The sequence below is a fragment of the Dipteris shenzhenensis genome, chromosome 9 (genome assembly GCF_047967505.1).
Source record: "Dipteris shenzhenensis isolate YYH24624 ecotype China chromosome 9, Dip_SZ_1.0, whole genome shotgun sequence".
NCBI classification, from domain to species: domain Eukaryota; kingdom Viridiplantae; phylum Streptophyta; class Polypodiopsida; order Gleicheniales; family Dipteridaceae; genus Dipteris; species Dipteris shenzhenensis.
In genome coordinates this window covers 33128631-33140446 of record NC_141604.1, presented here as the reverse complement: position 1 = coordinate 33140446, position 11816 = coordinate 33128631, and the positions used below count along the sequence as shown (strand labels likewise).

The 11816-nt window shown below is 41.4% G+C and overlaps 1 protein-coding gene across 1 annotated transcript; it reads right to left on the bottom strand.

Moving 5' to 3' along the window:
- Window positions 1-3442: 3442 nt before the first annotated feature.
- Window positions 3443-6572, bottom strand: LOC147898539 (transcription factor HHO2-like). Its single transcript, XM_087379296.1, has 6 exons — window positions 6530-6572; window positions 5767-5970; window positions 5381-5676; window positions 4888-5299; window positions 4716-4792; window positions 3443-4514 (listed from the first exon to the last, which is right to left on the bottom strand). The coding sequence occupies exons 2-6, from the start codon at window positions 5951-5953 to the stop codon at window positions 3942-3944; spliced, it is 1545 nt and encodes a 514-aa protein (XP_087235422.1). The 5' UTR covers window positions 5954-5970; window positions 6530-6572; the 3' UTR covers window positions 3443-3941.
- Between the last annotated feature and the right edge of the window lie 5244 nt (window positions 6573-11816).

Sequence of the window (11816 nt, the reverse complement as noted above, 5' to 3'; positions counted from 1 at the left end):
TGGTCAGTGTTGTGGATAAGAATCAAGTGGCGTGTGTAGTGATAAAGGAACTCTTTGGTGATCATAGTGCTATGTTTCTCAAGGAAAATAAGTTATGGTCATTGGTGTAAATATTATAGTCAATGGTGTAGATATTATGTGGGTCGAAATCATGTGATGCATGGTGAGTGTTAGCACTGTGATGTCTGGTTGTAAGAAATCACTTATTTGACTGTGATTTATGGATGGAAAGGGAGGAGCTATTTATCTTTGTGAGAGTATGACACCATTGGGGGTTCACCTGGAAATACGTAAGTACACAACGTGGGTTAAAATGGAGGGGTTCTTTAGTTCAAAAAAGGGGTATGTTTATCCAGGAGAAATTCACAAGTAATGGGGTTTTTTTTAATACCCCTTGAACCCATGCCATATCTAGGGTTTCTTAATAGTGCACTCTCTAAGATAACACCAAACTTGCTACTTTGTTTCAAAAAGGAATGTGGGTAAGAACGAAGCATGAATAGAAAGACAAAATGAAGGTTCATAGAATCGTATAGTCCCAAATGTGGGTAGGAACGTGCTTGCAAACAAGATCAAGTAAATAAATGTGAAGCATTGGAAAAAGATAGGGAATAGCCTTGAAGAGGGCATACTTTCATAGTTTTTGTGTGGATGTAATGACTAAATATGAGCAAAGACAACTTAAAAATTCTTTATATTATACCAACAAAATCCTGTTTGACAAATAAAATCGAAGGCTCATGATAAAGAAACAAATATAGGACAAAATAATTATGATGTTCTTGAGGGTGTAATGTAAATGCTTGGAATCAAGAAGTTGAGAAAAGAAAGTAGATGTAGGGATGGAAGGAATGGTTTGGGAGTAGAATGAGGTGGATTGGGAATGGATCTATATTGTGAGGGAGTTGGCCATAGTGCAAAAGAAAGGTTTGTTCATAGAATGGCTTTTTGTTACATCATCATGCACTATAGAAATACTTTAGGAAATTTTATTCTATCAAAAATTGATTTTTTAAAGAGGTGAAATGTTAGGTGATAAATTTTACTTTTGTACAATCAATTGCTGCCAATATGGATGTTATTAATTTGAAATCAATATATTTTACATAAGGTATTTTCAAACATTAAAGAGACAAAGTTTATGGAGAAGAAGGGGTTAGAAAATAACCTCAAAATTCACAGAGGGGGTTATCCAAACCAAAGAAAAAAGTTACATAGGGGTTTTTTAAGGATACCTTGAATGCAAATGATATATCTCCTCTTTTCTAAGTGGACGCCCGTGTGTGTGTGTGTGTAAAAATTAGTGTTTGTGTGTGTGAGATACATTTACTAATCAAAATTTGTGTGTGTGTGTCCATGCGCATGTGCATAAGTGCGTGCATGTGCATTTGCATGTGGGGGTGGGTGGGTGCATGCATGCATGGAGATAGAGAGAGAGAGAGAGAGAGAGAGAGAGAGAGAGAGTCGTAGAAAGGCCGAAGGGTCTATGAGACTGAAAGAACCTGATACAGTGAAGTGAATGGGTGGGTCCTCTAAGAAGGCATCCACACCCCATATGAATACAACATAATCATTGAAACACTACTACATAGCATGTCTGAGCCCATGGAGAGGATTGAAATTGTGGTATGGCATCATGATGACCATCCTTTGGAGATCGGTGGAGGGGCCAAGCCCCAAGGATAGCCAATGTGTATGAGTTTGCAGAGGGATAAACATGTGATGGAGTGCTGGTGATGGTGGTCAGTATGTGTGGTCCTTCGTGGTCTCCTAGTTGGACGAGTGCCACTTTCAACCCCATCGGCAATGGGGGAAGGTCCCCAAGCTTGGTCAATGCATCAACCTGCTGATGAGTTCTTACTTTGGATCTCGACCTCATTGTCTCCCTAACCATTGCTAGTCCATGCTATTTGGCTAGAAAACTTCAATGATCATGCTCTTATTGGAGTCTATTTGTATACCCTCATCTTGCCTATGTGTCCTAAGTAAATGCTCTCTGTGTCAAATGGCCTCATGACGGTAAAAGATGCCGAGCAACTCCGATCTACGTAAGACAAGAAACTACACAGAGAGAGAGAGAGAGAGAGAGAGAGAGAGAGCATCAATCGTACATAAATGGCAAGCCCAACATAGGAAAAGTGTTACTACCATTTTGTATGTCAAGAATAGGTGGAAAGCAAAGCATCTATTCAGAGTGAAAGTATGACTTTAAAATAGCAATAGAACAAACAATTGCCACCTTGTAGGCAACTATGAAGAAAAATTTGCCTATTTTTTCATGATTCTAGGGACAATTGTGCAATGTGGGATGCCTCACTACTAAAATTTTATATGTAGGATGCATTAATTTAAATCAAACTAGGTAGCAAGTTGAAAGTGTGCATATGACTATTGCAAAAATGCAAAAGGTAATTTCTCACATGTTATACACATACGTGATGATACAAGGCCCTTTTAATAAGTATGCAAAAGGTAATGACTTCTCAGATGTTATACATACACATGATGTTACAAGGCCCTCACTAAAAGGGACCCATTAACATTGGCACTCTATTAGGGCTTCAAATCCAACCTATAAAGCCACTTGCCAGAGTGCAAATCGCTATAGCAACTTTTAAGAAATGCAAAGGGTAATGTCTTGTCACATCTTGCATACTTACATGTTGTTACAAGTTCAAAAGAGGATCTATTAACATCGACACTCTATTAGGCTTTAACCACTTGATAGCCTTTACAAATGGCACCAGGTGGCGTAACCCCAACAAAATCCAATAACAAGGCCTCACAAATGGAATGATTACAAATGTAGACATTAAAACTACAAAAAGGACTCACCAAGCATAACCGTTAGTTTTAAATTACCAAAATAACTTTGCTCAAGGTAGAACATACGAAGAGCATAATTTCATGTGATTCCAAGTGGACAAGCAAGAATGTGTTCCATGGAGGAATGCCCATAATGTAACATGAAAAAATTAAGCCTACTTTTTGAGATTGGTAAAAGATGAGGACCCTATCTACAATATAAATCATGGAGTGAATGTCCCAAAGCGAAAGAATGAGAAGAAACAAAGGTGAGTGTTTTGTGATCAAGGTCTAGGTGTTAGGAGCGTTATCCCCATGAAGGCATTCTCTCGTTGGCTAGTAGAGAGTAATTATGTAAGTATATCCCAATGTAGGAATATTCTTGCTGGCTACCAGAGAGTAAATGAATGATTCCACGATGATGAAAAACATTTTAGCTTCAAAAGAGAGATCCATATTATTTAGAATCATGAAGCATGCAACTAAATCTTCAAAGCATGTTGAAGTATATACCATGATAGCTTTCACACTTGAAACAAATGTGTGTGTAAGATAATCAACTCGAAATTTCATAATGAAATACAACTACTCATCAAGATGTCAAAATTACATAATGAAATTTTCTTCATTCTCTGTCAAAACTGTGCACTAACACTTGGATCGGGATATGACCTGTAAAGGTTTTCGAACAAGTCAACTTTTCTAACCTTTATGGCCTTTGGCAATGGATTAAAACGAGATATATTGTTGGACAACCAGAGAAAAGGATGCAAGGGCATATGAACTTCCTTCTTGTTAGTGAAGGAACTGTTATTTGAGTCCGCGTCACTGCTTACCTTGCTGTCTTTCACTTAGGTAAGCAGGCTTTGGAAGAACTACTCTCAAATCTAAGTAACATCTCAATTCTTTTGAAGGAAGAATCAGTGCTTGACTTTCAAGTTAACCAGACCTCAGCCTCCAAACATTTGTTGCGATCCAGGTTAGCACCTTTTAAGTTGAAGGCAGGCTTCTCAAATACTAGTTTGGCATATGCAAGACACATGAAACTTTGCATTAACCGCACTGCCTCACAAACCCTCCTGAAAAATTCCCGAGAAGTGGAAACTGTGGTGGTCCAGTACTATTTTAGCAACTTTCTAGACAGCAATTTCATACACTGTACCATTCTCTGCCTCAGAATCATCTTCTCCACTTTCACGGCCATACCTCCAATTTTGAGCATGCAAGTTCCCTTCATGATAGCTGTCTCCATTCTCCTCCTCTTGGAACCTTTCATCTTGATAGCCACCTCTCCAGCTGGAGCCTTCATTGCCGTCTTCTCCTGTACTGTCGTCTCGGCCAGCATCTGATGAGTGTCCTGCCAACCGTAAAGGCCCTTGTGATGAGCCTTGTGAATGAGTAGCTACAGCATGCTGCCCAGTGTAGTGAAACGGAGGGTGCAGCTGCAACTGGGAATGGGCAGCAGCAGCCTGCTGTTCATCATAATAAAGGGAGGGGTGCAGCTGCATCTGAGTATACTGGTCTTGAGATGGGGTTGTTTGATGCAAGTTGGGTGGCTGTTGTGTAGTATTGTAAAGATGACTTTGCTGTACAGCTACAGCACCATGGGGAGCATACTCTTGAGGTACCCATATTCCCCCCAACACGACTAATTGGGGGGCATGAGAAGCTGCAGATGGATTAGGCCGTCTTGTATGCAGCCGATATTTCTGTAAATCATGAAGATCTCTCATTAGTTTGAGACAAGCTCTGAAACATAAAAACAAGCACTACTTAGAGCTCCTCAGTAACATGGGCATCAGGAGAGTAAACACATAACGTGGACAATAGACAGAGTGGCCAGACATTCCACAACATGTAAAGATGCATAATTCCACACACGTTTCAGAGATCTCGACAAAAACCCAAACCTGCAGATGGCTCTTTACTTCGTCATTCGTCAGGCCATCAACCTTCATAAGCTCTCGAATTTGTTTAGGAGTAGCAACTGCCAACACATACAAGACAAAAGTAAGAATCGTTGACAAACATTCAGGTATGCTGCGAAGTATGTGATTATCAAAGACTGGATAGTTGGTAGACCTTCAGAACCACCCAGCTGCTGAAGGGCATGCACGAAGCGGCGGTGCAGCTCAGACGACCAACACCTTCTTGGCTTGCGGTGGGGTGGACTACACGCTTGGCCAGAGCTAGTAGGGACTGCTGCATTTGGCATCTGATTACTTTGGTGGTTTGCAACTTCCGCTGATACATCTCTGCCTAATGATCCGCGAGGACTCAGCTCTCCTTCCCCAGAAGGGGGAGACAGCTCTAAAAGCTCGGCTGATACGGATCTCGCTGGTGGTTGCCTCTCCCGGGAGAACGGTAAAAAGGCCCCTCCCGCTTTCTTTTGTGACTCCAAGATCGGCTTTGTCACTTCATCACCCAATTCGTCTTGTCCAACGCGTAAAAAATCTCTTTTCTTGTAAGGTTTGTCCGTCATCAACGAGACAATCTGCAATGTGGCACAGGGTAAATTAGAGCTTCGACCAACCTGCTGTAAAAAAAATGAACAGCCTCGCAAGAGGGTCGTCACCTCCTGTCCGTGAGCGAATGCTTCCTCCTGGCTCCAAAACTTGCTCGGCATTTCGTTGGATTTTCCTCCACTTTTATACTGTTCACAAGTTCTGTCATCTAGTGCTTGATCCGCGACATCTTCCAAGGTTGCATCGTCAGCCTGATTCGGTAATGGGATAAATCCTTCGACAACGGGCCTCTCATTCGAGTTTCTCACTGTTGAGTCTTCTTCTTCAAAATTACAACTAACGACAACTCGCCGCTTCAGGGGTGGTTGCTGAGAATCAACGAGCTGCTTCTTGGAAGTTTCTATGGCTGATTAAAAACAAACAATACAAGCGTCAACTGCAAATCTTTCCCTCTTATCTATGCGCTTCATCAAATGCGAACAACTTTAGGGCTTACCATCACTTAAAAGTTGCATGCATAGAGGGAGTTCTCTCTTAAAAGCATCGACTTTTCTCCGCTCGTCTTCCAATGCTTTCAAATATTGTTCGAGCCTTCGCATTCGTTCAAGCTGATCCTTAATGAACGGGACAGTTTTTACAGAATTGAAGGGCCTTCCTAGTGTCAATTCCGCAGGCGAGCCCATTGATTAAAAGAATTCACCTGTGCAACATGCAGGTGTCAGTCTTGCCTCTTTCCAACGACGTTTATAGGGATTGCTATTGATCACAGAAGTGGGCTTAAAAGGTGCTGGTACAACGATTTAAGCTGTGCACGGGGACCCTCTTACAACAGGGAAAGGTCTATCGGAAATATTCATTTCCAAATTGCACCACTTTTTGATAATGCTAATAGGGCGTAGGAGAAGACCAAAGATTTATCAGTCGACCAGTAATTTGTGACTCTCGAACTTCGGAAGCAGGAAAACCTTGATTTTGGCAAGTTGGTCTCTTGAGATCGCATCCGGAACGAATAAAGCCCACAAAATTCTTTCGCACATAGGAACGGCCTCTACGGATTACGTAAAACTGTCAAGCATAGAAGCTGATGCGGTCCGTAATGGAATACCGTACTGTCAAAGATCTCACACAGTATGATTTTCACTAATGACTGAGATATTGTTTCTCATGATCGTTGTACTCCCATGCGGATCGCCTGCGGCCAGGAAATTTCAAAGAGGTTCCGTTTGATAGTGAAAAAGCAGGAGGGTGGCAGGGCATACCGAGCGAAACACTTTGTTCTCGAAGGTGACAGGTGCTGCTGTGGATCACGGACGCAATTATATGCGAGTGCATGGGCAGAATGGAGATCTGGAAGAGGGAAGGGAGTGGCAAGAGCACTGTGAAAGGTGTGGGGAACTGGCAAGCATGCGAGATGAGATTCCAGGAGGAGAGGTAAGAGGCATTTGAGCAATGAGGAGGAATGCCCAGATGAGCCAAATTTATGACAGGCATAGCCAGAAGAGATGGGAGAAGAGATCAAAGCAGGAACACGAGCATGCGTGGAATGAACGAGGGGAAGCAAGAATAAAGCCGAGAAGATTCCAGTGTAAAGTACTGGAGTACTGATGGATCTAAGGAGGGAATCCACCGGCCATAAACACACCCAAAAGCATGCAAAAACAGAGTAAACCCAACCAAAACTCCTGTGAATTTGTGAAACAGGAACAGCCCGGGGGGGAACAGGAACAGGATGGATATTCGAGAAGGATGAAGCGTCCCGAACAACGAGAGGACCGAGGGATGTGATGAGTCAAGGTAGAATCTGAGAGGGATAAGTGCAAGAATCTACTCTGTATGGGTGGGCACTTTGCAGCAAGATGTGCAGGCAATGAAGGCGGAAACTACTAATCAATTTAGGGGCACAAAAACACAGAATTGGGAGGCAGAGAGAGAGAGACACAGAGAGAGAGAGAGAACAGAGCATGCCTCTATTTGATTAATTTTGATTAGTCCCCTGTATCATTTGATGTTGTAGCAGAATATACTCCTATCCCTCTTCATTTACAGTCCCACACACAGAACAGAGGGTCTCCACAGTACACACAGAGCTCTGTTTGAGCTCTGTCATTCCAGATTGAGGCACAACCATGCAGCTCTCTCACGCTCCCTCATTTTTGTCATATCTCCGCTTCTTCTTACCTGCATCAAACGAGGTTGCAGCAAAATATTTTATCATTTAATGGCACAACTCTGGGATAAGCTCATAATAAGCGCACAGTGTGAGGTCGGGAAAAAACATTAGAAACAGACGGCACTTAGGCTAAGAATTCGAGACCGGATGCATGTGGACGCCTTCTCAGCTCTATCACATCGGCATGAAGAATATTCTCTGTATCTTCTCTTGTGGATATACTCACCTTAAAACCCTCCCCTGTTTTTCCTTTCCGTTGTCACCCTTCAAAGCCTTGCATGTGCCAATTTCCTTCTTCCTCTTTGAGTCGGCATCCATCTCTTTTTTTTCCTCACAAAATTTGATTCTTTTTATTCATAGAAAATTTTTTCCCAGAACGAAAATTTCATATCACAACATGAACATGAAAATAGAGTAAGGTGATAATTCGTACCTTTCAAACCATCGCCATCTCATTTGTCATAACAAATCGTTCTATTTATGAAAAGAAATATGGGGGAGAGCTCTAGGTGGGATGTGGTCTAAGAGAGAGCACCTCTAGTGGGAGGTCGGCTCTGGGTGTTTTTAATTATGTTCTCTCCTATTTCCTGCCCCCTTCCGCTCCCTTTCCTCCCTCTCTCCGTCCACCTCAAAGACCTCTCCCTTCATCTGCCTCTCCACCCTCTCCCTCCACCTCCCTCACTCCGCTCCCTTCGATCACCCCCCCCCCCCCCCTTCTTTCCTCCCTTTCGCCTCATCACCCTCCACACTCTCTCTCTCACTCTCCACCTTACCCTCCCCCTCTCCCTCAGCTCAGTGCGCTCTTGTCTCTCTCTATCTCATCCCCCTCTCCCTTGTCCTCATATAATATGTTTCATCGGTGCGAAGATTCTAGAGCGAGGAGGTTCTCAAATTCTTAAGTAATGCCTTTCAACCTTACTTTAATTTTCCCCTCTACGCAACTATTAATACAGAAAATGATTTTTGTATCATAAGGCACCTATTTGCCAGCTACACATAAAAAGCCTACCCAACACCAACAGGACATTCATGTAGTTGAGAATGCACTAAAAGCATTGGCCGGTGACATCGACAGCTACTTTCCAAGAAGCAACCTCTAGCCCATCAAGATGCCTCTAGCTATAGGAGGTTGTGCTACCACTTTCCCACATCACATGGGAAACTTGGGACAATGACAATTTTCCTCAAAGGCCAACTCATGCTTGCCTTCCAAGGTCCAACCCACCCACACCCAACCAAGAAGTTTCTTTCTTCGTATCCTTGCACAAATAATGCTTCCAAAAGCAATGGCAGAAGTCGTTGAAGTCTAGGAATCCTGTCTTCAATACAGTACATGTGTGCTAGTGTTCGGCCATATGATGAAGCAACATTTGGTGACTATACCCATTCTCCTCAGCATTCATAGCAAATATGATTACATAGCATACCTTGGGATTAAGTTGTAAGCATGCTCCATGAGTACTTCATCATCATGGATGTCAACAATCATTGCATTTGTGATTTCAAAGTCATGTCGTTCAATGCTTAAGCATCAGAATATAGCACAAAGTGGAACAAAAATCTTGACTAGATCATCATAGCATGTTGGAAGTGGATGTTGCATTTCATGATATTAAGCTCGTTTCACATGTTGAAAAATGGTGGTTTTTGTACCAATATAATATGTAGTTAAAACTTGTGTCCTTTCAAAAAGAGATAAGGTTTAGTATCAAATTGAAATCCTTTGCCCAATTGTTATGTGTGTAGTGCCTCTTGGATGGTGAGCACTAATAATGTTATTGCACATAGCTCTCAATGGGAGCAAGGTGTGATTCCATTAGGTTTTTGTGTCCTTTCAAAAAGAGATAAGGTTTAGTATCAGATTGAAATCCTTTGCCCAATTGTTATTTATGTGTGTAGTGCCTCTTGGATGGTGAGCACTAATAATGTTATTGCACATAGCTCTGGATGGGAGCAAGGCGTGCTTCCATTAGGTACCCAATCTGACATGCATTTCATTTCTAAATCAAATTACCTACTATAACAACAACACATTTACAATGGTGCAAACAATGGCACTCCTAAGCGATGCTAGATTTTTGAAAAATTCTTGCTCAAGTATGAGAACTAAGAGAAATCAGCCTTACTTGAGGTTTAAAAATTTTGGAGAAGATTGGCATTTTTTTTCTTTTTAAAATAAACAATTTGTATGAGGAAAAGCTAGTTTTCCTCCCTTGTACCATCCCCAAAAATGAGGCCTCCTTGAATAATCGAACTTCTTAATATTTGAAAAGGTAGTTTTGCGTTCCCCCAAAAGCGAAGCCGAAGCATAATTGAACGTTTAATAAAATTTTAAAGATAAATGAGCCGATGCGGCCAAATGCAAAGAGGCCGAGGGTTGTATGTTTGCCGCGTCTTGGCGCTTTTTGTTTTTGTGTGGTCGTCTTCTTTTCTTGGCGGCAGGTGCCGAATCTGGGACTCTCGTCATCGAGGCGTCGCGTTTCCCGCTTCGTAGGCTGGTGCCCCGCCAAACTTAGCAGCGATCACCTGTCGACAATTCTGTCCTGCACTTGGCGCATATTCTTTTTTGGTTCGGACTACTATAACAATCTGTACAGCTCGGATTTTGTCCTCTGCGCGGAGCAAACCATTCGGATTCTTTACGCTTCTCTCCCCAAACAAAAATAATAATAACAATTCCCGTTTGTGTTTTTGTTGTTCCTTTTTCACAAAAAGACTTTGTCATGTTATATCATAGAACATCTGAAACGTCCCTTCCCATCACCATCATGACCTTGATCATTGCTTTCCAGCTGACATGGCAACTCGAGAATCCGCCAAATGCTGGAAGGGAAAAAGAAAAGGCTCATGACATCCAAGCAGCTCCTAGTTTTTTTTTTTGGGGGGGCCGACAAACCTTTTTTTGAAGGCCTTAGACTAATTCTTAAGCTCCCTTTACACAGGCATAGTTTAACAAAAAGGGCCTTACATCAATTTGAATTTAATTCACAGCTTGTGGCTTCATAATATCTTTGTATTATTAATACAATCTCTATATTCAAAGTTGTTACTATTGCCCTTATATTTCTCATGCGTACTCTGGCATTTCTCAAAGTGGTTCCCTTTTCATACAATCCTCAAAAGTAGCATGTACTTGTCTTGCACACGTTCATCAATTGTAGGAAAGTGTTACCTCACAAGCATAGTGTAATCTACTATAAATTCCATGTCCCCATCTATAATCAATCTCCATTTTGAGCAAGCGGACCTATAAGGACCATGCAGTAGTTTACATCTATAATGGAGACATGCACCAAGATTTTTCCAGGAATCATAATGTCCTAGCTATATTTCATTATGCTTCAAGACCACATCATATGATAAGTAAAACTATTGATCTTCAAAATATCTTCCAAAACCATTTTCTGTATTCTTCAACTTTCCAAACTTTGGTGCTATTTATGATTACAAGTATCAAAGTCGTAAAGACAAACATACTCCATGATTAAGATGTGAACACCACATTGTTTAGATCTTTAATACAATAATTATGTGTACTTCATGTATATGTAGAAGCACATGGTGGGAATTAAAACATCAAGCACATGATGGGAATTAAAATAGAGACCATGCAAGAAAACATTACATGATTCATCTTCCTTACAATAGACTAGAGAAGTAGGATTCATGTCACACTCTCTTATTTTGATAACAATGTGTCATCTTTTGTCAATGGCTATCATTGGGTTTATGCATAAGGAGAGGTGTTATGCTTATAACGTATCTCGACACTCTTCAATGATGCCATGCATACCCCAATGTCAAATGGCTATCATTTAATTGATGCATAAGGTAAGGTATTATGTTTGTAACGTATCTCGGCACTCTTCAATAGCCATGCATACCCCAATGCCATGGTGCATATACCTTGTTCACCTTTTAGGTCCATATAGTGTTCATTAGTACATGATTCACAGTGTATATGAGTACATAAAGATGGGGCAACAACCCCAAAAGGCCTAGAACATTATCATATGGATCACCATGAGACCCATTGCCATAGAAAATTTGGACCTAGTTGGAAGCAAATACCTATCCCAGATTCATTGACTTTTTCCCCTTATAGACAAAGATGGTCAAAGCACACCAAAAGGGGGGCACATGGGACCCTAAATGACATGAAACTCAGTGTTCACAAGAATTAAAAACTTATTGAATAAGGATTTGTCTCATGAATGCAAATGCATGGGACCCTCTTGCACATATTTAACCTCTTTGAAAGCCTTAACCTCACCTAGGATTGAATGTATGCAACTTTGGGAGAAATATGAGGCACACAGATCTACGCCTGTAATTTTAACTAGAAACCAAGAGCATAGGTGCTCATACCACGTCAT